The sequence below is a fragment of the Athene noctua genome, chromosome 4 (assembly GCF_965140245.1).
Source record: "Athene noctua chromosome 4, bAthNoc1.hap1.1, whole genome shotgun sequence".
NCBI classification, from domain to species: domain Eukaryota; kingdom Metazoa; phylum Chordata; class Aves; order Strigiformes; family Strigidae; genus Athene; species Athene noctua.
In genome coordinates, this window is record NC_134040.1 from 14,854,208 (window position 1) to 14,880,995 (window position 26,788).

The 26,788-nt window shown below is 35.4% G+C and overlaps 1 protein-coding gene across 1 annotated transcript in view; it reads left to right on the forward strand.

The window, feature by feature from the left end:
• The window catches only part of STX18 (syntaxin 18), a 69,525-nt gene that overhangs the window by 25,710 nt on the left and 17,027 nt on the right, over positions 1–26,788 (forward strand). The window contains exons 2-5 of the mRNA XM_074904513.1: positions 10,941–11,008; positions 23,017–23,132; positions 24,223–24,300; positions 24,404–24,470. Coding sequence (XP_074760614.1) covers positions 10,941–11,008; positions 23,017–23,132; positions 24,223–24,300; positions 24,404–24,470 — 329 coding nt within the window. The remainder of the gene's footprint in view (positions 1–10,940; positions 11,009–23,016; positions 23,133–24,222; positions 24,301–24,403; positions 24,471–26,788) is intronic.

Sequence of the window (26,788 nt, forward strand, 5' to 3'; positions counted from 1 at the left end):
AGCTTACTGCTCCCAAATTCTGCAAGCGCTTTCTTGAGAGAAGTTTCTCCTTGACTATCTACTGCATTTTTTTCAAGTAGAAATTATTCTCCCCCATGGTTGGGGGGGAATTTTTTTTCGTAGGTCAAACTAGTTGGCAGATACCCCTGGATAGATCACAACCAACATGAACAGCATTTTGTGGTGAACAAATGCAGGGGTCCACTGAGACACTTTTTCATGTCACATCATATGTTACCTTTAGAAGCTAATGGTCATTTAGTAGTTAATAGAAATATGACAGAGCGATGTACTCTGAAGGAAAGTATTTTTCTCAGACATTACAGCTGGACTTCAGTCATGTCAGAAGATCTTGAGTGGGGTAAAGTAAGGTACCATTGTTCTCAGTGGTGCTTCAGGCCAGTTTGTGCTTCAGTAAACTTCTAGCCCTTGCTGTAGAGTTGAGAACCTGTCATAGTTTGCCTTTTATTAGCTTTTTTAGAAGGTGCTTCTGTTTCTAAGGAAGGGGCAGTGTGGAGGGAACAGGATAATATTAACAGACTGGATTTCAGACTGACTCTGTTAGCATCCCTGTTCGTTCCAAGAGTTATTAAAAGAATTATAATTTTTTTTGTTGTTGCTATTGTTTTCCTCGCCTCAGTTTAGCCATATTATTTGCTATTATAAGGACTAGTGGAGAAGAGTTATTTTCCCTAGGGATGGAGGAGGGATTTTCTTGTTTGTTTCTACTTCCTAGGTGCTGTAACAGAGGAATAGTAGCTTGCTCGGAAAATGCAGCAAAGCAGTCCATTTGAAGTGGAGCAGCACAGAAGAGATCTCTGTGCCTGAGAAACTCTGTCTAGATTTACCCAAGACATGAGCAGCCTCTATCTGTGCGTCACTCCACGTCAGCCGCGTAAGGACTTACAGTGACCAGGGCCCTGTAAGTTCCTAAGTTTTAGGGCAGATGATCTAATTCTTGGGGTTTCCTGTTACATGGTGGTTGGGGGGAGGGTCTTTTGTCTTAATTTTTCTGCCGATACTGTGAAGCGCTTGGATAAAAGTCTTAATGTGTACAGAATTAGCTTATTTCCAGTATATTTATTTGATTTTTGTGCCTGATGTATACATGTTTTTCAGGTAAGGAATCATAACCTTCTCATTTCTGACTGGGCGTTTTCTCAGTCTAGCCCAGTATTTTAATGGGGGAGAAGCTTGTTCAGCATAAATGCTAGAGCAACCACTGAAGTAATGTTTCATCTGCATAACACAAATGAAGGTACTGCAACGTAATGAAAGGATTTTTGCACTGAGAACACTATTGTACTGATGATGAAAATCCAGAAAAAATACTTGAACACTGAAACAGAATGGTGCTTGTCCCCCTGAGTCTTACTTGACAGAGGGTAGGATTTTGAGACAGAGTAAGTGCTGTGTTAGTTCATGCTGCGTCGGTGTATAGGTGTGGTGTTAGTGTAAATACACCAAAAACTTTGAATGAAAAGGGCCTGGCAGAGGAGCGTGGGACTGCGGCATGTGAGGGAGGCTTTGGTCCGGCCGTGGCTTTGGCAGAGAGCATGTCGGCACAGCTGATGCCACAGGCTCCACTGCTCTGGTGCCCTGTGATGGCTCTGCTGAAGCAGATTCAGTTTAGTCCCTAAGTGAAGCACATGCACGTGTATCTCTCTCACTCACTTGTATTGCAAAAGCTTGGATTCTGAGTTTTGTAATCATGGTCACACAGAGTAACCTTTTATTACTGTGTGTCTGTTAAATGAGACTATAAATCTCTTTATATTGTAAAACATCTTTTGAGTCAAGAAAACGTAGTACTAAATGAGTTCAGACTGTGAGAACAAGGGACAAGAAAAATATCTCTTACAGAAAGATGCAAGCAAAATTGAATGCAGTTACTGAAAGGTTGTAAATGGAGAGTTTTGAACAGCAATGGTAAAGGCCAATTATTGTAAATATGTATTTTGACCAATTTACTTTTATCTCTCAACCAAAACATTCACCACAATTGTTGTGGGGGTTTATATTTTAGTCGATGAGGTTTTGGATGATTGTGTAAAAATATAAACGCTAAAGTTATGATTAGAGTTGGACAATAAACAAGAAAAAGGGAAATAGTAGGTTTTATTAAAATCAGATGTTGCCTTTTTTTATTGAAAGTATTTGTTGACGCAGAATACATGAAGACTGGTTACTAAAAACATTTAGCATGATGTTACATTGTAGAAAACCTATTGTTAATTTTTTCTGGAGGTCACCTTATGGTCCTATTGACTCTCCAGAGACTATTTTCAGAGTATTTAGATGTGGTTCTGGATGTGCAGGTATCAAGCCAGTTTCCTACAAGACCTAAGAAAACAGTGACAAAATTAACACAGACCTCTATCTTGAATTCTATGTGTATTATATTTTTCTGGTTCAGAATTAAAATTCAGTGTTTATAAGTAATTAACCTATAAAATAAGATTTTTTTTCCTGTATTTAAAAATGCCTGAAATACAAATAATTAAAATAATTAAAATTGTTCTAAGAATATACAATATGCTTTAGGATAATTTCAATCTTAAAAAAAAGTTCAATGGCTTAAAAATATTTTCTATACAGTTGGAGTTTGCTGTCAGTACCCTACACAGGTTTAAAACATACAGCAACCCCACCCCAAACAGCACCCCAGTAAAACCTTGATCCAGTGATAATACTGAGCACTTTCAGTCTTTATTGTGGTCAGTGGAGAACTGAAGCTTTCGAACCCTTAGGTCTTAATTTTGCTTTACTCTTATTAGAAGAGCCTTGAATGAAAAATAGTTTGCAGTTGTGTCACAAAATTCCAAAAATAATCTCTTCGTCATGCACTTGACCAAATTTTATGCCAACTCTGAATTATTTTTAGGAAAGCCTAGGAAGATGAAATGTTAGGCTTTTAGGCTGATAGCAAGTTATTTACTACCGAATTTTCCACTTTGTATAATAAATAGTAAAAAACCAGAATAATCAAGTGCAGATCTAAAGTGAACTTTAGAGGCTAAATATTTCAAATGTGAACTGACAGTAGCAAAAATCAGTGAGACATTTTTTGAACCTTAGGCAGTATTTATAAATATATGCTAAGTAAAGCAGAAATTAAAAAAACAAAAAATATTTTCTTTAAAAGCAAACTGTTTTTTTTCTTTACTGTTCAAGACAATGCTTTTATACCTTTTCCTTTTTTCCAGTTTGATATTAAGTAAAAGGAAGTATTTTCTGGTTCAGACCAGGTGTTAGGAAATTGAATTTGCTTCTTACTGCAGTTTAGAGGTTTCTTAATTGGTTTGGTAACGATCACTGAATATTGCCTGTGGTATTCTGCAAACAGCTTTTATCTTCCAATATCTCAAAATGGCTAATGCAAATTTTTGCAGCAATTCCTCAGAGTTTTACATTGGTTTTGGTTTTATAAAAGTGTTATTTTTAAATTAGAAAAATACTGATAATATTACACATTTATCTTTTTAAAATCTTTTTAAAATTTGTACCATCTTTACCTTGAAGAGTCATCTTCATTTACATGGATTTTAATTCAGTTAATTCAATTTTGAATGTTCTTATCCTATGTGCCACACACTTTATTAATACAACACCCCCATTCTTGGTTAATTCCTTTGCTCTGAATGCAAGACTACTAATGAAATGCAATTAAAATGTTTCCCTGCCCATTGCTGCTGCTGTAACATATATATGCTGATGTAAAGCAGAAACTGAACAAAGTCACAATTTTCCTGAGATTAGAGGTAGCCAGGCTGGCTGTCTCCTCGCCTCCTGCTACCCACTTCCAGCATCAGGCCACCCCCATGTCACAGTTTAGATATTATTTTTCTTTTGGGTTTCAGATTACAAGAGCAATTGATCTGCGTGACCTATTTTAGAAACTTTCACGTTTGCTGGGGAAACCTAAACCAAATGTATCCCCTCAAGAGACAAATCAGCTGAAAACTGGCCAGTTGAGGCATGTAGGCAACCAGCGCTCCTCTGCAATGAATTCTGGTAGGACAGCACCACCTCATGGCCTACTAAGAAGTCACCATCCCAACCCTTTTAAGCAACAGTTTTCACAGCTTCAGCTCTGAATTTAGTCTTTGGTTTAATTTGATTGGTTTAGTCTTTGTTGCATGTCACGGTAGCAGGGAATTCTATAATTTCGTCTTTAGAAGATTTCAGTTTCTGAAATACAGGATCCAGGTAATGGTATTTAAAAACAAAATCTTGTCTGTTCTCAGGCAACATCCTGCAGGAGCCTGAGTGAATTCGGTGGGCTGACAGTGCTTAAAATATAGCCCTGAAGGAAGCTGTGTGGGACCTGGCCTTTCATGAGTTATATTTTTAAAAAGTTTGTAACTCTATCTAATCAAAGGTAGTTTGTAGTGGAAAGCTTCTCAACAGGAGTAACTTCTGCATCAAAACCTTTCTAACTAGCCTTTCCCAACTGTAACAGTTTAGGTAAGAGCCCAAGCTCTTAATTTTAAAATGTATTTTATATAAATTGGGTTTCTGTTTATAGTATCTATTCTGTTTGGGTTTTATTCCAGATTTCTGAAAATGTTTGCCTTCATTACATGCACTAACCATGGAAAACTTCCTGGTTTTAAATATGGTTTAGACATTTGGAAACAATCTTTTTTGTAATAAAACCGAGTTTATGTTCTTATACCAATTATGGTATCTCTCTTCCTAGTACTGAGACTGTAATTTTTTTTTTGGTCAGAAACATGCAGTCCCTGTACATCACATAATGTGTTATTGGCAGTTTTAATTTCTTCTGAAATAGGCAGTGGGTACGTTTGGGTTGACTGTATGTTTGGAATCAAAAATGTGATAGGTGTCTAGATACTAATATTATAACAACCTTAAATTTGCTGCTCTTTGCAGAGGTCATTGTAGAATGTAGTCATCTTTTCATGGATCTGTAGGTGAAATCTCTTCAGGTAAGACATTTGAAGATCAGGCTTTTTGGGCATATTGAAAAATAAATGTAAAACTTTTTTATCTTGCTAACCACAAAAAAAACCCCAACCTTCCATAAGCAGTGCTTGTCAATGCTGCTGAATCAACAGTAAATAAATTTTAAAAAAAAGTCTCTTAGGACTTTTGCAAGAGCCTTTCTATTATGTTTTGGGTTTAAGTATTTTTAAAGTTTCCTTTAACAAAGCACATCATCTTTTAAAAATTCAAAGTGGCAATATAGTATGAAGTGTAACAGCCAATTTTACATGGTAGTAAATAGTTGCTTATTGTTCTGATGGAAGAGTAAACTGGGTAAAATGCTATGTTTGTTCAATGAAAATGACTATTCAGCACTGTCGAATTCTCTCTACAATATGTCACGGGAACCTACTCCAATCATTTTAATCGTAAACAATGCTGCTGCTTCTTGCAGTGGGTTAAACGTATGCAAATTGGAGCCTACTGTTTCATGAGTGATCAATTCTTTGTTGAGAGTGGAAAGAAATGTATGTATTGCTAAGATACTGGAAGAATCATAGTCACTGTCTTCAGTCTAAAGTATATGCTGCTTTGGAGGGAATGCTTTCCTGTTTCTCTTCTTATTTAAAAATATAGCTTGCTCTAAAACCGTAAGAAAAAATCTCTAAATAGAGGAACATCTACCATTTCTAGTGAAGGCCCCAAGTATAAATAGAGCTGTGCATGCCACCTGTGGTAGCAGATGGCAGCCATTCACAGCTTCCTTTTGTGTTGGACCTGCATTATATGCAATATTTGCTTTTATGTTTTAATAAAAGTTGTTAAAAAATATAGTGGCAACAAAACACATATATATGCATTAAAGAAGTAATTTACAATGAAGATAAACTTTTAAAAGTGCGAACTTTTAAAAAGTTATGTTACAGGCTTTAATGTGAATTTATAGTGGTTTTTACTTGCATGATGCTGACGATTTTGTTGCCACCCAGTGGAAAACTGCTGCTGCTTCACTGTACAGAATTGATTGGTGTTTCATGATCAGAACTAAATTTGGGAGTTTATAAATAACATCCAGAGTCTCCAGCTTCAGTACCTGAGCTTAGGAGGTTATCATGTTTAGTTTCTCAAGTTATAACTAAATATACCTCCTTTCATAACAGATGCATCTTTTAGGAAGTTCCTTACTGGTGCTATCTTAGCTTCTGCTTTCCCTTGTGCTTATACAGGTATTTGTGGAGCTGAAAGAAACAGATTCTTTGTATTTGGTCTTAAATGTTAACCCTCTTTTCCAGAAGAGTAATTTTTTAAAAAGTCATTTAAATGCTTTGGTGAGCGGTATTAACCCTCAAGGGAGTGCCAGTGGGAATGTGAAGAGAAGAGGGAGAGCCTGGAGTTTGGTAATCAGTCTTCATTGTCAGAAAGAATGTAGCCCTCCGTATTATGGTAGTGAGCAGAAGCTCAGGAGCATGCTGTTAGCATAATGATATAACTGATGTTGGCAATATTGGGAGGAAAGGTATTTTTTTCTCATGATTCTTCTAAATAGCAGTTTTATCTGGCAATTCAGTAGTGTTCTTTGGCATAAGGTTAAGTTTAGTCTTAATATAGTGCAAGTGCTGCAATTTCTCTAAGCCCTCCTATCCCTTCAGGGGAAAAATTAAATAATTTCATTATTTCAAGGTTGAAGAAGAGGCTTATTTCTCTGCTACAGGCTTTGTGAGAAGAAGAAAGCTAATTTCCAGAGGTAGAGAATGGGAACCATGACAAGAGGCCAATACACAAATGTATTTGTGCTTTGTCTTCAAATTGCTTTCATCTATCCTTTTGATGGCTGGCTGTGTCAACAGGTGGTATAATTGTTTTGAAAACAGGCAGATACAGCACAGGGACTTGCAGTTAATGATGGATGGGTAACTGGAGTGGAAAAAATTGATACACTGAAGTGAAAGTGGGATTTAAAATTGTTCTAGGTCTACTTGAAAGATTAATTACAGAAGATACAAAAAATTAGCCCAGAGGCAGAAAAGGTGTGAGGGAGAGACTGACTGGCCACAAAAACTGTTGCAGAAGAGAAGACTTTGTAGAGATAAACTCAGGTTTGGCAAATTCACAATGAGTTAACATGGTATTAAACACCCCCCACTCCCCCCTAAAGTTAAAATATTCTTTAGCTATGTAAATAAAAAGAGAATTAGCAAAAAATTGTATTTGTCAGGCAGCTGGTGAATGGATTAAGAATAGTTTAGGTACGGTCTCCAGGCTAAATAAGGTAAAAGCCATGGACCAGCAGGCTAAAAGAAAGATACATCCAGGGAACCAAAGCATGGAATTGGAAATTTGTACAAAATCTCAGAACTGTAATGCAAATTGTGGTTATCAGATAGTCTCTGGGTTGAGTTCAGACACAGTGAATTTGAGAAATCCCAAGTTCTGAAGGCAGCTGTTTAAAATAAAAATATATTAAATTGAAGATGGTACCATTTGATCAGAGGAAAGCAAACTTAATGCCTATAATTAAGTCAGCAAAGGGAAACTGATAATGGCATCAGCAGGACCTGACCCAGAAGTAGCCCAGGATTCAGAAAAGATTTTAAGGGAAAAAAGATATATAGAAAGCAAGATACAATAGTTTACTATCTTGCTAAAAATGAGCTGTGGCCAACCAACTTGATGCTTTAAGAAAATTTGCTTTTTTGTTGTTAAGATGACCTGGTGTCTGATGATAAAGTGCTGATGGGAAGTCTAGAGGAGATTAGTAGAGAAAAATATTAACTAAGATGAATAAGCAGAAGCAATGCTTCTGTGTTTAATAAAAGTGTTGGGCTGAAAAGAGATTAATAGTGGAATTGCTTTTTGCATTCCCCAAAATAAGAGTAGTACTAAACAAGATGAGTTTAAAATCAGTCCAAGAGTAAGATGAATTGGTAAAATTTACTGATGAGGGGATGCTGAGGAAGGAGAGGGAGGAGCACGATATGTTACAGAAAGTGCTGAATGACTCTGTGGTCTGGAGTTGTGGGGAAAAGAAATAAATTCAGCAGTAGAATATGTATTTAGAGATCAAACCAAAGAATAAACTCTAAACAAATCAATGAAAATGGTGGAAGATATTTCCAGGTGAGTCACAAAGTGAACTGAGTCATCTCCATTGGGAAAGGATAGTTACAAATGGAGCACGTGCAAAGGAAAGTTATGAGTTAGGCAACCTGAGAATTATCTTGTGAGAAGAAACTAAAAGCTTGGGGTTGTTTCTCTGGGGCTACAGAAGTTAGCAGTGGATGGGATTATTGATGCATGCAGGGAAGTAGAGCTTTTAAGGGAAAGGACTGTTTTGAAGCAAGAACAGATAGATAGAAGTTGGTAGTCAATAAACCTGGAAATCTGATTGTTCTTATTCCTAAGAGCAGTGGGATTCTAATGAAGTCATTCAGTTAGAATAGGGAAATTCTTTATGATACCGTTTGGTTGGAGCTTGATTATTTAGTAAAGAGTGTATGATGTGCCTCTAACCCTAAATAATTGCAGGTTGATTACCTTGGAGATATCTTCAAGATTTATATTTGTATAAGCAGGAATATTTTACATCTGCAGATGGTTAAGCATTGTGCCAAAATAAACCCAACCTATTTTTTTTGATAGAATTCACATTCTTTTTAATGCTAGTGAGACCTTCTTTTTTGCAAAAATGGTTTAATTTTGTGGATATAGTAATGACAAATTGAATTTAAAACTATGTCAGTAGTACATGGTAAGAAATGGCAAAAGTGAAATAGCAGCAGTGCAGGATCACAGAAGATGCTGTTACAATTTGAAGTAGAACAAGAAGTCTCACTTCTGATGCAAATCTTGGGAACTAAGAGCTTGATGCGAGTATGGGCATAATGGTGTCATTCTAAATTCATGAAAATAGCTTTACAAATGAAGGAGAGGCAAAGTGGGGTCAGTGCAATTCAAACACATGATGACAATTTTAGCCTAAATAGAATGCTCTTTGTGACTAGATGAATTAATTACTGTAAGACAGTGTTCTTGCTTGTCATTCTGATTCTTTCTGCTTGTTAATCACTCCTAAATTGTAGCTATTGCAGTAATATTAAGATTTATTACTTATAAAATTTTGCTAATCTATTTTCTAGTTTAGTGTTTGTTCACATATTGATTTAAATGGTTTGAAATGTTTTCTTGTTTTACATTTCTACACTTTGTCCTCTAGTATGTACTTTCTGCCTATTAAGCGTTACTCTACTGAAACACTGTATGACTGTTTTAAATGGTTTACTTTCATAGTCAAGCTTAATTTACCTATTCAGCAAATTTCATGAGATACAAAGTCTGAGCTGAAAAAGAGATTACTATACAAAAAATAAGTTCCAGTGTCAATGAGAAGGAACATCTGTAGAATGGTTTATCTTAGTCTTTGTGCCTCATTGATCTTGTAGTGATTTCAGAATTTCCCTTCTTACTGCTGTGAAGGTGCTAGCACACTTTAGGAAACTTCAGATCTGCTGGAGGTATTAACAGCACTCGGTCTGCTGTGAATGGGATGAAGTTTCCTGGGCTTTAATAACATGGAAAACTTCAAATATGAAAACTGGGAAAATTCTTATTCAACATGATGAGTTGTAATAAGAAAGAAACAGAGCAAATAATAATAGGGAAATATATGTGTATTTATTTGCACAAGGAAGCGCTTACTTTTAGTTGTACAAATCACTGCGGTCTTAAATAGATTCCCCCCGCCCCCTCTTTTTTCAAAGAGTTGCTGACCCTTTGAAAAAAATAATTGGGAGAATTAATCTTCTATTTATCCAAACTATTCTGTGTTCTTTCTCTGTGGGTTTTTTTTGTTTGTTTAATTACAGGGAACATTTGCATGAAAATAGGATTTTAAGACTTGAACAGCTTCTGATGCTTTTTCCCAGATACATGGAGTAAACTGCATTTATTGTATTTGTAAACTAAACCAACTATTGTTTTGTAGAATTCCTTGCATGCTTTTTATATACTGAATTATTAATGAATATTTGAGAATATGCTTTAGAAAGGTTCCCCCTGCCTCCCTCTTGAAAAATATATAGTACTAATGTGTATAATTCCAGCACCCTCCTCCCCTTCGCCCCATCATGTCTCCTTCAAGACCTACCAAGGAAGTCATATTGGTCATCATCTCATTTCTGTGGCCAATTAAACTAGATTTCTGTAGTTCCTCCATTCTCTAATCTTATGCAACAACAAATCTTTTAAATCAAACTGAAGTTTACAACAGTTCTTTCAGACTTCTAGGAGGTTTTCATCTTTTCAAAGAATCTTTGTAAAAACTTTTAATACAGGAAATCAAGTGGCTTTATAGTAAAATGTATCAACAGTGAAGTGGAAATCCAAAAATAGAAATTTGATAGGGATGTATACACTAGCAAAATGTACTAATGATTATCAGATGATAGAGTTACCACTTTAGAATGGGTACAAACTGGTCAATCTATTATGGCAAAACCAGAAAGGAGAGGCAGCACCTCGCTCTACAAATTCTAACTGATCTTGAATATTTATATCATGTCGCATCAGTAAAACGTTTAAAACTTTCTTGTGTGATCGTCTACAATGAATTTATTTTCTATAATGTACATTAGATTCCGGATTGCCAGCTTAGATAATGTTTTGTGTTGTTATTATCACGTTTAATATTTTTAATGTTTAACATTGTAGTTATATTTATTGTTTAGTAGTGTTTAGTGTTTATGCTTTTTGGAAGACACGTATTTACTACTCTTCTCTGAGTTGTACTTTCATACCACAGATTTTTGTTTATTTTTATGTATTGACTGCTTGCAAAATGTGAAAATTCTAATATAAAATGTAAATTTTTATTATTCTGTTTAATTACAGAATAAATAATTTTACAGATTCATGTTTGAAGTGTTGGAATACTGAGTTTAAAACATAGGAGTGATCAGTTATTTGAAATTTAATTGTGATTTCTATTCATTTAGATTTCTCATATTGGGAAGCTGAAAGATTTTCTTCTACAACACAGGAAGGATTACATTAATGCTTACAGGTAAGTGTGCATTGTGTTTAAATATATTTATTTTCAGATTTATAAAGTGAACTGCTTAAAAATCTATAGGCATATGACTAAAACCAAAATGTAGATTGCTTATTTACTTAAGATGAAGAATAGTGCTGTCACAAGAAGAAAATGGTCCTGAATAAAATGAGACTCAAAATTTGAAGATTTTTGGCTCTTAGGAGTGAGTTTTGAACCAAAACAACGTGGCAGTCCGAGTCAAACACCTTTTAAAGACCTGCAGAGCAGGTTTCTGAAGTGGTTCCCGAGACAACAGAATATTAGAATCAGTGATCCAGGTTTTCCCTCACTAGACCTAAGTATACAGTCAGTAGCATCAGCAGGCGTTGGAGGAGAATGATGCAAACTCTTCTGACTCCGGAATATGAATTCCAGATGAAGGACGCTATCGAGAACATGGTGTCAGGGGACGGCAGCACAGGATTTGCTTTTCTGTGACAAAAACTCTAGATTTCAGTTCCGGTAGTTGTTATAGTATGGAGGAAATTTTTATTCTCTTCAGCTATTAGGAAGCACTCAAAACTGCTGTATCAGCTTACTTTTTGGAGGGGAAGTTATATGCAAATGAAACAGTGTAGGTAAGCTTTCCCTTTTAAAGGATCTTCTGAAACTTCAGTTTCCTGTGTTGTATTTCTCCAGTCCCTCAACATAACTGCTGTATTGCCTGGGGTGTCAGCCCTGTCTGCATGCTGATCCTGCAACAACCCTGACTAAAGCTAAGCTGCTGTTGCAATCAAGGTAGAGAATATGCAGTTCTAAAGTCATCTTGGGTTGAAGATGCTGAGCCCCAAGTCAGTTTAATACTCTTCTCCAGAAGGCTTCACAGATACCCAGTAGAAGCATTATCCAGACAGATACCTATCCCCCAGAAGAAGACAGGAACAGATGAGCCATCTGCTATTCCTTAGGCTTGGTCCATATTGGAGGAACAGTCTTTCCAAGAAAAAGCTTCTAGGCCTGAAAGGTTCTGTCACAGTAATAGCAATACTGTACAATCAGTGGTATCAAAATGTGTGCCTAAGTAAGTTGCCAGAAGACTTCTGGCACCTCTTCTGTCTCCCTGAGACTTTAAAAGCAGTATTTTGTTGTTTCAGAAATTAAACAAAGAAAAAATGAAGATTTTATAATGTTTTGTAAGTGTAGGGCTGTAAGAGCTATTCATAGTGCAGGTGAAAATGAAGCTCAGGGGTGTGGGTGTCAATTCTGTGTGCAAGGTGTATGAGCAACTGCTTTTCCAAGCAGGAAGCAGAAGTAGCGTACAGCTATGTGTTATGACTAGCTCTCTGCTTTTCAGTTCCTGTTGGAGTACGTCATGAACAACACTAGGTGGAGCTACCAATTTAATACTGAAATAATCGTTTTTATTGTGTGAAAGCTTTACATGAATGCATGGGCTGACAAACTGCAAATAACTGCAGTAAGAGAAAACAGTCAGTAGTAGTTAAATTTTGGGTGCTATTTGTATTTTATTAACAGTAGTGTGCATAAAATTGAAGTGATGAGAGGAGTAAAAAATTGTCCAAGCTCTTTTGGTTTCTATAAGTTTTTAATGTTCTTTTTGTAAACTCTTTTAAAAAATTATCATGGTAATTCGGATTTTCACCCTCCTATACATTGGGTATTAACATAGGAGAGGGGAAAAGGAAGTATAATTTCCTTTATTAAACCATAAAATAATCCTCCAAATCGCATCTGTAATTGCAGTTCATCCTGTCCTTAATGGTCAAACTTAAAATACTGTCAAATTCTGTACTTGATTGCTTATGCTGTTCTACTTTGTGGATGCAAAGAGGATAATAGCATCCATGCTGTCAGTCATACAGTCTTGGCAAATGCCTTGCTCATTCAAGACAGCAGTTTTAATATATGTTAATATATGAAATTTAATTAAATTAACATTTAATATATGTTAATATATTAATATTAATAAATGCTTAAGCCATGGGGAAAAATCTTTAAAGAATTTAATACTAAAAGGCTGTCCTGGAATTTATGTAGGGGGTTTAGTTTTGTTCATGAAATTTGACTACTCTGTATTTTATCAGTGCTGCTACTTGTTTTTACAACTACAGCATGATGTGTTGGTGAAATTCAGCTTTTGCATTACCAAGTTGAATTATTGTATACCTTTTAAAACATCATCATGTGTTACATCAAGGTTCTTGATTGTTTCTTTAACCTTACTTTTGCAGACTATAAATTATTTAATAAGGGGGGGGGGGGGGGTTGGCATATATAAAATACCCTGTTACAGAGTGAGTGTCTTTTAATTCATTTTTAGAGGGAGAATTTTAGCAATGAGACACACAATTGGAAGAAGGGTTACTTGAAACTAAGGCCCTGACCCATTTTATCAAACTCTAAATATTTAACTGAAATACCTAAATTGAGTCCAAAAAGCTTAAGAATTAGTAATTGCTTATTTACCTTCTCTTGATTTGACTGCTAGCTGTAAAACATGTGAATGGCAAAACTCATGAAACTAGTGATGCAGTGATTTAAGCTTGTTTACTTACAGGCCATTTCACCTTTATCCTCTCCTGCTTATCAGGATTTATTTGCTTTCTCTTACACCTTAGTTACCACTTTCTGTGGTAAACAGCTTTTCTGTTTTGTCTTCTTGCCTGTTTTATCCAGTCTACTGTGATTCTCTTCTCTGGGTAGAACTTCTGAAGAACTTTAGCAGTACCAGAGATGTGGTATCATCTTACACTGACAGCATGAGTTACGATGGGAAGAAGCTTGAAACTGTCCTGTCACAAGACTGATTTACAGAGAGGTGCATATAGAAGCTCCTCCTTTAAACTTCTCTCCAAATGTATGGTTATTTCTTGTAATTTGACTGAATTGGGGGCTGTATTAGCAAAAATAGTGAAAACTTGGTCTTCCTCCACAACACACATTTTAAGGAAAAGAAATAATGAAACACTGAATGAGTAGCAAAAACTGAGTGACTCGTGTTATTGATTACAGCTACTAAGGGAAGGACCAATGACTTTATATGTACCATTGCTTTTATTTAACACTAGAGCCTTGTCTTTAAGAACAATAACTTTAATTATTTTCTTGCTTGCTTCATATACACATTTAAAACCTAATGAAGCCCTTTGGGTGTCATACTCGCAATCAGTGAACACATTCAATGGCAGTGTATTTTATAAGCTAAATTGTGGGACACTGCATCATCACTGTTCCTGGTAATAGTAGCTGTGTCTGAGCTGTCGCTTGTGATTCTTGGGGAGAAACTGCAGTTCACAACAATCTTTGGAAAGAAGTGAAACTCAGCCGTCCAGAAATGCTTTAGGACATCTGTCCTGGTTTCATCTGGGATAGAGTTAATTTTCTTCCTAGTAGTTGGTATAGCTTTGTGTTTTGGATTTAGTGTGAGAATAATGTTGATAGCATATTGGTGTTTTTAGTTATTGCTAGGCAGTGTTATACTAAGTCAAGGATTTTTCAGCTTCTCATACCCTGCCAGCAAGAAGGCTGGAGGGGCACAAAAAGTTGGGAGGGAACACAGCCAGGACAGCTGACCCAGACTGGTCAAAGGAATATTCCATACCATGTGACATCATGCCCAGTATATAACTGGAGGAGGGTTGACAGGAAGGGGTGAGCTGCTGCTCAGGGACTGGCTGCACATCAATCGGTGGGTGGTGAGTGATTGCCTTGTGCATCACTTGTCTTTCTTGGGGTTTATTTAACTCTTTTTGTTATCTTCATTTTCATTACTATTATTATATTTTAACTTTTATTTCAGTTATTAAACTGTTTTTATCACAACCCACAAGTTTTACTTGTTTTCAATTCCTCTACCCATCCCACTGGGAGGGAGGGGCAGTGAGCAAGCAGCTGCATGGTGCTTATTTGCTGGCTGGGGTTAAACCACCACAACATCTCAGAGTATTTAAAAATTAATTCATTTCTGTTGGAAAAAGCTCTGATAATACTTAAAAACAGCAATGGTAAACAGTATTTGGATATTTGTTCATATCTGGTTTATGGTTTATCTCAAGGACTTCCTTACCAGCTTTTTCAAGAAGGCTTATTAAGCTTCATAGTGGTGTTTAGAAAGCACATGTGGGGTGTAGTCCTTGAAGCAGTGTATAAGAAAAATAACCAAGGACTTTTCCTTAAACCAGAACTGATTAACTTTTTTTTCAGTTTACTAGATAATCACAAAATTAATTTTCAATTGATGATTAAATGTGGTAAACACTAGACATGTGTATGTTAGAAAATTATCCCTGCTAAATTGTCATCTTGAAGGACTTCCCTAGCAATGTTGCATTTGGCTAATATGTATCTTTAATGAGTTAGTGATGAACAATACCTTAAAAAAACCCCCACCCAAACATCAAAAAAAAGACCCTTCCTGACTCTGTAAAGTCTGAATATCTGATTCTTCTCTCATGTGATATGCTGATGAGCCTTTATGGACTTTAGTGGAATAATTTCTCATTTATGTTGCCATAACAGAAAAATGAATAGTACCTTTTCTTTTCTCAGTTCTGTGGAGAATTAGCTGTAAGGGTAGGTGGCTATTTCTTTCATCTCCCTTCAGTCAAAAACTGTTTCCATCAGAACAAGTTGATCACTGTACCTGGAAAGAAGGCAGGGACTCTTGGTCCTGAAGATGTTAACAAGGTGTGGGTGCTCTTTTATTTTTGCTTATTGAGCAAACTGTGATCATTCTTTTCAGATGAGGATTGCTACTTACCTTCCTATTTTTCATGTATGGCTGCTATACATTCTATATATTTTTCCTCTTAGTCCATTTGCTAGAATGCATTCCTACACAGCTTTCTACACTGTGCTGTGTGAGATCCTATCTTCAGTCTTTGGTGAATTCTCTGATGTGCTGTCTGTGAACAAGTTGGGCCTTGCTTTTCATTATTGGCTCCTTCATGTTTTTGGTGATTGAACCACCAGGACAGTTTGTATGTTTGTGTTAAGTATAGTTCAAGGAACTAGCTGTAGTGCCCTAACACTTGGGAATTTAAAATGGTCCTCTTGGGATTCCTCCACAGTCTCTAGCTTCTCTGAAGGTTCTTTCAGGTTTAGATGGTATAAAGACCAGTAGTTATTCCTGTGCTTTAATCAGACATTGGAAAAGAATTGAGAGCATTCTAGATTTTGATGAGAAACCACCTCATACTTACAAAGTCTTTGAGAGAAGAGCCTTCCTTCTGGGATTATTAGATATCTAATATATTGTCTTTTGCAACTACAGAGATACCTTTGTAGTTCATCAGCATAGCATAGATTGGTTCTGAGTAGAAATTATGCCTTTTCCATGAGAAAGGCTGGATGGGTAGCTTCTGATGTGCCTTTATTACATGCTTCTGTGGTCATCCTGTGCAGTTAAGTGTTTGAACATTGCATATGTTATTGTAAATAATATACCTTGAAAAAATTCGTAACAAATTCTCTTTCTGTTTTAAAAATAATGTTGGGGCCCAGTAATTATGCCTCTTGCCCTAGCATTTATTTACCTAGTAAAGCTGAAAAAAAAAAAGCAGCAACAAATCAGTTACATGTTTGCCACCTAATAGAAAATCTGTGAATGCTTACCCTATGTTTTGTGGAGACTGTTCCCTTGGCTTAACCAATAAAAGAAAAGTAGTAGCCATTAAAGGACTAAAAATAGTGTCCTACTGGCGCCTGTACAATGCCAGACTGCTTTATTGTCTTGACTTAATTGCATTTTTACAAGAAGCAAGGTTTTGTTCGTTATACTAAGGTAGTAAAACATGTAGGTGATCTATAAGGACTTTCTTGGTGGAGAAGTGTATATAGTATTTTCATGTTCTCTGGGGAATTCTTTTCAAATTATTTATCTTCTTTTTTGGTTGTACCAAGTTCATATGTCACATTTTAGAAATAGTAATTCTTTGTAGCAGCATTATGGAATTTCTTAGCAATATTTTACAAAACTGAAAATAGTAATTCAGATATGCTTGTACTGCCTGTTCTAGTAGCTGAAGTTTCCCCATAGACTTCAAAAAAAAAAAAAAAAATTTAAATATGTTCTTGTGGAATGTTTTGTTATTTGAGTAGATAAGTTTTAACCTTCGATTTATGACAGTAAGAATTGGATAAAAAAGGCAGTAAACTAAAATGCACAAAACATAATAAATAATGTTTAAATTTAGTAGTTAAGTAAAAAATAATTTAAAACATACTAGATGCCCAAAGGCAAGAAGTTTAAACATGTATGCTGTATTTACAACTTAGGTTATACATACATGTGCATGTGTGCATATACCTACACACTTGTGTGTGTGTGTGTGAGCATTTATGTATATATTTGTAAGGCACTATCTGCAGGTGGTAAGTTGGGCATATCTCTGCTAAAACCGTAACTATCAGTATTTTAGAACTGATTTATTTCAGTTTATTGCTTCTCTCTCTTTTGTAATATGCTGTTGGAGGAAAATCAAGTTTTTCTGCTTGATTTGGTGTCCTCATTGAATTGCTAAGCAGAAAATGTTTTGTGCACCAGCAGAAAGAGGTGCTAATTCTAAAAGCTGGTGTAATGTCTCCATCAGCTCTGGTTCTTTGTGTTTTGCCAGCAAAACAGGATCATAGAAATGATGGGCTGGAAGGAGCAGGGCTGACACATTGAAAAAGCATGACTAGGTCATTCTACCACCGTATTTTGCTTGCTTTTAAGTATTTCTTTCAGTGGAAATTCCATATTATCCCTCTGCTTTTTTCTTTTTCCTTACACATGCTACTAGAATTTTATTTTTTTTATACTAACTTACCTTGGTTTCTCTGCAGTGTCTTTAAGATCAACAATTACAGTATATCTGGTTTTGCATATGTGTTCTCTTCAATGTTTGACTATACTTTTTCCTCTCCTTTGGACACTGCCCCAGTTGGTGTTGCAGTGAGGTGCTGAAATGAAACAAAACTTTACCTAAGGCCTTGCCTGAAGCTAAGGGTAGCAGAAAGATTGCCTTTTCTTCATAATGGATTGTACTGCATTTATGCAACCCATTGTAATGATGACTTTTTATGCAACAATATGTTGTTATGTTTGGTGTATGATCCTGGATGACTTTCTGAAGAACCGTTCCCTAATCAGCTGTTCTCTGTTCTCTGGGTTCAGGTATTTGTTCCTGCTGCAACAAAGCCTCTGACCATTCCTTACTCAAAGTCTTCATGTTATGTCTCCAAGTTGGCAATATTCTTTTGAATTGAAGTCTGGTTCTCTTGATACAGTTTTAATTTGCTTAGCTTTATGCCTCTGCAAATTTACTAAGTGTATACCCCATTCTACTGTCTGAGTTGTTAATGAAAGTATTAAACAGCATCAGATTCAGGACAAACCCCTTTGGAACAGAGTGCATTGTGTCCTTCTGTTTTAGTATATAACTTCCCCAAGTTTAGCTTTTCAAACAGTTTCACATCCATATGGTGCTCGTTTCTCCTAACTCACTTATTCACTGGTAGCTTATGAGAACGTCCTATGAGATGGTAACAAAAGCCCCACTAAAGAGAAGCTAAGTATCAATGATTGCATTTCATCCATTCGTAAGACCTGTTACTGCATCCCAGAAGTAAATTACACTGCATATGACTTATTCTTGATACATCTTGGCTACTGGTTATCTTTCTGTTCTTTCTTAAGCACTTAAAAATTGTTTGATTATTTGCTCTTATATTTTCCTAGGCTGAGTAGTCTGTAACTTCTTTGCTTTTTTTCCTTTTCCTTAACCTTATTTTTTAAAGATAGTTGCTACATTTCATCTTTACATTGAGCTAGTACTCATTTATTCTCCCCGAGTTCTTGGCAGGGAGGGTACATCCTTTCATTTGATCCACTTCCTTTTTCATTCTAGGGCCTAGTCTCCTGGTTTTGCATGCTATATGGTTATGTGTACACCCTGGGCTTTTTTGGAAGTCAGTCAGTTCTCTTCAAGAGCACACCTTTGGCACACAGATAGGAGGGATATATACATATATACAGTTTACCTTCAGCATTATTCCAGGAGGCACTGCACCTTCAGGTACACTCATGCCATGACCTGGTTTGCATAACACACTCATATACTCATTCACTCAGCATCCTGTTATTAATATATTATTTGATGCTTGTTATTAATGGTGAAAACATCAACAAATAATTATGCTGGGTTTTTTGTTAATGATGGAAGTACTAAATTGGGCCCAGGTGTGTTAGAAGCAGTAAGCTAAAGGGAATAGAACTGCAGCTTACAAGTGACCTTAGTGATGAAAGTTAATGCAAAAAAAAACCCAAAAACCCCACCCTAATAATGCAATAAAGATCTAGAACTGTTCATACTCTGCATATAACTTTATTTCTCTACTGAGTAACAAGCTGACACCACATTCTTAGGTGTTTCTTGCGGTAATACTTGCAGAGCAATCTCTTTATCATTGGCATCCCTTGCCAGTTTTATCTCATACTGCACTTGACCCTTTTCTGATTGTGTCCCTACATGCTGTGTTCCTTTAGACTTGTCAGTAGCAATCAGACCTAATTTGCACACTCTATTCTGCTTTTTGCATTTGAGCTCAGTGAAGAGCTCATGAAGTAGCTAAGCTGATCTCTTAATGCGCTGCCTATTCTTCCCTTTCATCAAGGGCAAAATTGCAAATTATCATAATATAATTTCTATATGAAAACTACTAGTTCACCTGAATTCTGTTCCTTTTTAGGTTTCCCTTTTCTATACAATTTAACCTACTCATTTTTCTAGCCTATGGAACCCTGCTTATTTGATGGCCACTGTCTTTATTCTTACTCTTCACTCACCCTCTTAAAAATCACAAATAACCCGAGTTGTCTTCCAGCCCAAGTTTCTCATGAGTCTTTCTCCTATTGATTAGGATAAAATTCTAGATTTTTTTTCCTCCCTTTCTCCCTTTTTTTATCTTCATACATTAGCAAGTGTGTGTCTTAGCTAATTCTGATTGCTTCTGAAAAACCTGGTTTGTTTAACCTTTCTTGATTTAGTGATCTATCAGTCCATTGCTGTGATATTGTCACTATGCTTCTGAGCAAGTATTTGTATCCCTGACATACAGGACACAGCTGGATTTTTCTGGTTTTTTTGTTTGGTTGTGTTTTTGGGGTTTTTTGTGGTTTTGTTTTTCCTTGTCCTGTTTTTAAATGAATGATTCTTTTTACAGTAGGGCTAGAGGACGATGATTAGATGGTTTTTCAGTATAATCTACATGTGTAGATTTACTGGGGAGTGCAATGGGAACTTCAGTATCTTATTAGTACTAGTGGATGCCATATGTGTTTTGATGTAATGGGATTGATTGTATGGCTCCATTCTTGCCTTCCCAAGGAGTTTGGGTTTCAGGTATCCTTGCCTCTGAGTGGCTTGACCACCTCTTGTTCAAAAGTCCTGGTACCAGACACCATGTAAGCTGTAAGCATTTATAAAAGGAAGAGTATTCTATTTCTTGTTTACTGGATTAAGCTGTCTTTTACTACCTTTGAAGCTGTGAAACTCCTATTTAAGAATTTGATCTACCATATTTTTGTATTAACAACTATGAAAAGTAACCGAACAACTTTTTTTCCAGTGTTAAAGCTGTTACAGTTATCCTCAGTGTACCACTCTATTACTATGAGTTACAGTATTAGTAAAAAATAAAGCATGCCTGAGGCAGCTTTTTCCATATGTATTTCTAAATTTGATTTAAAACAAAATTCTGGTTTGCAGTTTGTAATCTTTTTTTTACTCTGTAATGTTAGAAAGTAGCCTGCCTGGTTTTGTGGTATTTGCAGAGTTCTATGCTTTGCATGCACGAGAACCCAGACATATAAACTGTATACTGTGTTCAGTAGTAGCCCAGCCAGAATTTATTATGTAATCTGAAATAGAAGAGTGGAGATTTTTTTTTTTTTCATCAAGGGGCCATCGTGAAGCTGCTACTCCATCCTCATTTTCCATCTGAATCTGTGTGCCTTGACATGCTGAAGTAACTCTCTAGGCAGGGCTTGGTGAATGATGTTAAGCATTTTATCCCATACCAGATGATCTTAATGGTCCCCTTCTGTCTGGGCTTGTGCAGAGATGGATACAGGAATGGATTTTTCTGAATTTACACACGGTGAGAACTTGCTTATGTCACAGACTAATAATAAAAAGCCCCATCTATATAAGCTTAGAAAGGGAATGGGGGAGAGGCCTGTCCTAATACATTTAACAATATGAGTTATCTTACATTGCATACGTAACTATAAATATGTCATCTTAACCAGGCTGTGGAAAGCCTCTACATCAGAGGTCTCTAAAATCAGACATTTTCAAATCTTTTGTCATTCAGAAGCTGCTTTCTCAGAGAGTGCAAATTAGAGTTATACTTTAGAAGATCACTGATTACAGCTGCAATAGGGATTTTTGTCACAAACTCATGAAACCTATCTGTCCTGACCAAAGGAGTGCAATTCAGCCAGTAAAATATAAATGAAAACACTACATATGGCTGCTTTTTCTGTAAGTTATAAAAAATAATTTTGTAACATTTAGAATAGTTTTAACCAGAGAGGGGGAAAAAAGCTGTGCTATTTAGATGTCAAACACATGGCAGTGTTGGAAACAAACAAGTAAAATATAGAATATTACTTCTAATTAATTTGCTTTATTGTTTGCTGGCTGATCTGTGTCTTGTACTAGCTGGTGAGTAAGCAGAAACTAATTTTCAAACCAGATGAACCAAGTGCTGCTTTTCTTGTGGTGCAGCCAGTCATATGGGATGGGAATTAGGAGGTTTTGATATAATACTCAGGGACATTAGAGTACACTGAAAACTTTGTGGAGGAGAGACCCATGCTGACACTGCACTGAAGATGCATGAAGGAACTGGTGGCTTTGTATGTGATAAGAGATGATGAGATGAGTGATGTGACTTGGTGGTTGCTATTGCAGCAGACAAGGGGAAGATTTGGCATTATTGCAGTGAAGTGTGTAAGAGATCTCTAAGCGTATCAGTCTAGCTTTGCAAATGAAGATCTCTTCTTTTTACTTGTCTTACTGCATTAATATAGCTGCATTATACATACCTTGAACAAGTGGGGGAATTTTCACATATAAATAAAAATATAAATTAAAATGAGGGTATGAGTTAAGGTTTTCTTTCCTTTTTTTTAAAAAAGCAAATATATTCTGCTGTGATGACTGTATCATCAGGAAACCCGAGATGAACAAGGATAAGCTGCTGTAGCAAAGTTTTATCATCCTGTTATTTATGGCTGTGGAAACACTATTAAATATGTTTATATGATTATTCTGGTGGTTATCTACAGTGCAGACCTCCATTTTTACTAATTTAAAAGCAAAAAGGTATATTAGCCGTACTAGAAAATATTAAATACATAAAATATCATCTAAAATAGAAATAAGCAATGTGGAAACAGGTTTTAATAAATTTTATAATTGACTTGATATTAAAAATGTGCATTATTTTCTAGTATTGTTCTTTATGCTGTGTTGAATTCACAAATTTCATAGTACAGCTACTTTAAAAATGAAGCTCGGTATTTAGTATAATGAAAATGTACATTTAAGTAAAATAAATTCCAGGTTTTTGTACTTATTTTAATATTTGAGCTGTTCCTTTATCCTACTTGTTTTCATGTTTTTAGAATTGAAATGTGCTTCACTGGAATAAGTACTGAGGGTAGTAATATATTTTCTGGTTGTATTTTTCTCCTTATCTGCTCAGTATTTCATTATGTACAAAATAATAGGATATATTGGGTTTTTCTACATCTTTTACTAATCAAAAATGTTTTTAAAAACTTCTCAGCTTTATAGAAGTGGCATTTTTATCAGTAATGGTTATTGTACTTTTTACTACTTCTGCTGTGAAAATCAGTGTTGCAGAAAAGCGTCTGTAGAGATGGTGAGTGGGAAGAAGGTTTAAGATGTGTACTTGCAGATTTGATGTTGGGGATTTCTTAAGTGACAGTTTGTCTTGTTTCTCAGCCATATTATGTCTGAGTATGTGAGGATGACAGATAAAGAGCGTGACCAGATAGATCAAGATGCTCAGATATTTATGAGGACGTGTGCCGATGCCATCTATCAGCTGAGAACAGAAGGTAAACTGAGCAACTCTTAGAAGTTTTTTTCTTAGTTATTGATAAAGGCTAATATAATCTGAATATTGGATAGTGCATCTGAAATGATTTTGGAGAGAGGTCGGTGAAGTCTCATTCTTTTTCATTTGCATCTGTGTAATCCCATTGACTGATTAGTACTGCACTTAATTTTCTTAATGTTAGTGAAAGGAGAAGCCAAAGCATAGAATTTTATTTATTTGTTCAAATACACTAATTAGCAAGGGTAAAAAAGATAGTCTTAAATATTCACTATTTGAATAGTAATTTAGCACTGTGGCACTGAGGCCTGAATCAAAGCTCACTAGATTTGGTGGTTATCTCTTTATAGCTTGTCTACCTGTAAGGTATTACAGCTTTTCCAAGTTTGAGATAACTAAATAACTTTAACGGAGTCCTGGTAAAGTAACAGTTTTTGACAACTTGAGTATGGGATCATACCGTTACAACACTGTGTTACAGAAGTTGTAGAGAGAACTTCTGCTTTGCCATTTTCAAGTTGACTTGCTGTATGTGTGTGTTTTTATCAATATACCAAAGACTTTCATCAGCTTTGAATGTCATCTAAACATAGTTTCAGCATTATTCAGAATCACTGAAAGTCAGTCATGCATGGGAACTACATAGTACCAAATTAAGAAATATTAATATATTGTGTCAAGCATCCTTTTAATTCACATAAATCCTAAAAATTTCTGCGTAAGTCTATATACTGGAGAATGTTAGAAGTTCAGTATTTTAAGCAAGTTAAATGTCTAGATCTGTTTTGCTATTATTAGCTTGGTGACATCTTCTTTAGGAATTTAGTTGAGATAATATGACTCAGTGGCATATATAACAAATCAATAACATAAATATTGTAATACACTAGTTATTTTCAGCTTTTGGTTAGTTGATTTGCTGTTTTACAGAACCTGTATTTAAATACAGCTATGTTTAAAATGTAATATATAACATATGTAAAATGTTAATAGGCTTTGAATATAACTGGCATATCAACTGAAAATGCAAACTTTTGTGCAATTTAGTAAAAATTTAAAAGATTGTGTTATATCTTTCTTTTGTATTTCAGCACACAAGGGTGTCCAGTCTGCTCAGGTAAAGGAGCACAGAACAGCTGTCTTGGACTTCATTGAAGATTACTTAAAAAGTACTTAGTATTTATTGAATGGTTAAAAGTGTATGATTGTATTTTCCAAGAGAGAAATCATGCTTTTCTCAACTGAAATTTTGTTTGCTGCTATCTTGAACAGGAGTGTGTAAGCTGTATTCTGAACAAAGAGCCATCCGGGTTAAGCGAGTGATAGATAAGAAGAGACTGTGAGTAGCGTCAAAAAATAGTTTAACTGTGCCTTTTGTTTGTAGGATATTCAACAAAGATATTATTCAGGTTTAGATTCTAAGGAGATCATTTTAATGGGAATCTGTAGTTGGAGGAGCAATTTCTGCTGTGAGCAGGTGCAGTCCAGGGCTCTCTTACACTTCTGGCATGTGAAGTTCAGTCTGTAAATGGTAGAATGCCAATATAGTGTACTTCTTATTTATGTAAATGATTGAAGTAACAAATCAGTAAAATGTGGGTTAATAAACCTATCGGACTTCTACAGATTCAGCAGAATATTTTTGTGTGTCCCATTAAGTAATATTCTGCATAAATAATGTAGAATGAAATCCATATCTCGAAGATGCTGTTTAGGTACAGATGTTCACTTCTCTTTCTCTTTCCCCCCTGCACACACCCACCACCGCTCCCTGGCCCTGTTCCTTTTTTTGTGCTTTTTTTTTTTTTTTTTTTTGGCCACTGTCTTTCTGCTAAAGCAAATGATTATGTTGTGACTAAATGCTACTTGAGATGGCAGGTCTTCATGGCAAATAGAAACATGATTAAAATAAAAGTCTTGAATGTAACTTCTTAACTGAAACAAAAGTTTCTGCTTCCTATCATGACATACGTTCAGGCTGCTAACGTAGAGGTGAAAATGTCTAGGGGAAGTTAAAAGTGATGTACTTGCTGGCTTTTTGGTCTGGGTTGCTTTTTGGGTTTTTTTTCAGTCAAGTATCAAAAACCATACTGTTTCTTTTTCTGCACAGTCCCAGGTGTAAGTATGATAGAAAGAATGAACAGGTTTGCAATTTATTTAATACCTGAAAGGCTTTCCGTGTGTCCTCAGTCTGCATTATTTGAGTTCTAACCTTAAATTCTATTATGTTCATTTTAATTTAAAAATAACATTTTAGAACATACACATCCATAAATAAATTATTGAATGTTTTTCCAAGACTTGATGCTGCTTTATCAGTTTGGTGTTTGGATCGATCTGCTGTTTACATTGAAACTAGAGAAATGTTTTCAAAAGTCCATAAGTACATTTTATTCAAAGTGATTCAGCATGATTAAGCATAATTAGATTCAGTCAAATATATCCTCCTGAGACATAAGTAGTAGTACAAGCCAAAACCAAGTAAACAGAACATCTCAAACCAGTTCTGAAATTTGGTAACAAGTGATGAGAGAAAAGTCATTGTATTTTTGTAACTCCCATAACTTTTCAGAAAAAACATACAGAAACAAACTGTGTGATATTTTTTGTGTGTAAAAATACATGACCATATCAGTATTCTTCACACTAAAAAACTTCATAGAAAGATAGCATAATTTCTGCAGTCATAGAATGAGATAACAAATATCAGCTCTTCTGTTTGTTGTACTCTTACGTTATTGTTTCCATGTGAAATCCCAGACTCAGGATTTCTCAGATGACTAAACAGATAAAACAATTCAATTTGATGTATGCTAAACATGGAACAATGAAAGAGCTATTTCAGAAGTTAGAATACCACTTAAATAAGGAGCAATAAGGCACTAAAAAATGAACCAGGAGATGCAGTCCTTTTATGCAATATTGGAAAATACCTCTTTGCCTCTTTGTGGATGTAAGAACTAGAAGACAGATGTTGACCAGGTGGAGTCTGTGTGCCTTGCAGATGTGATGTAATAGCTAAATTGTCGTTTAAATTAAAATTCAATTTAAATAAATCACAGGGCATAAACCAGTCTTTATGATGACTTGAAGAAAAATTGTTTTTTTTCATATACCTTCAACTCGTTGATTTGTAATTTCCCCAAGGATTTCAGCAGACACTTTATGTGATAGTAAGAACATGTTCCATCACTTAAAAAGAACGAGGCATTTTTTAAATAGTGCATCCCAGGCGTTTTGTTCATTTTTAATTGAAAACTGAGTACATTAGCATACTGTGTGAAGTAAGGGCAACAAACAATAAAGGAATAAATTTCTTTAAAAGTAAATTAATCCTAGTGCAGATCTTCTTTCATGTAATTTAGTCAACTTAAAATTGCCTGTCAAACAATACTGAAAGTTTTGCAGTAGAAATTTACTTCATCATGTTTCCTTTTATACTGATAAACATCCTAAACTCTTCAACAAATTGCCTGAGTGTTACAGTTTTCTTATGTAAGTTGCCTTTATGTATTGACTTATATTTTTTGATTAAAAAGTTCTGCCAATTGCATAGGACTATTTCCCCAGAATGAAAAGGTGAGAAACAGAAACACAAGCAGCTTTTCCTCTAAAGAGGTTGTGACTTTCAGCTTTATGTTTATCGGTATTCAAAAT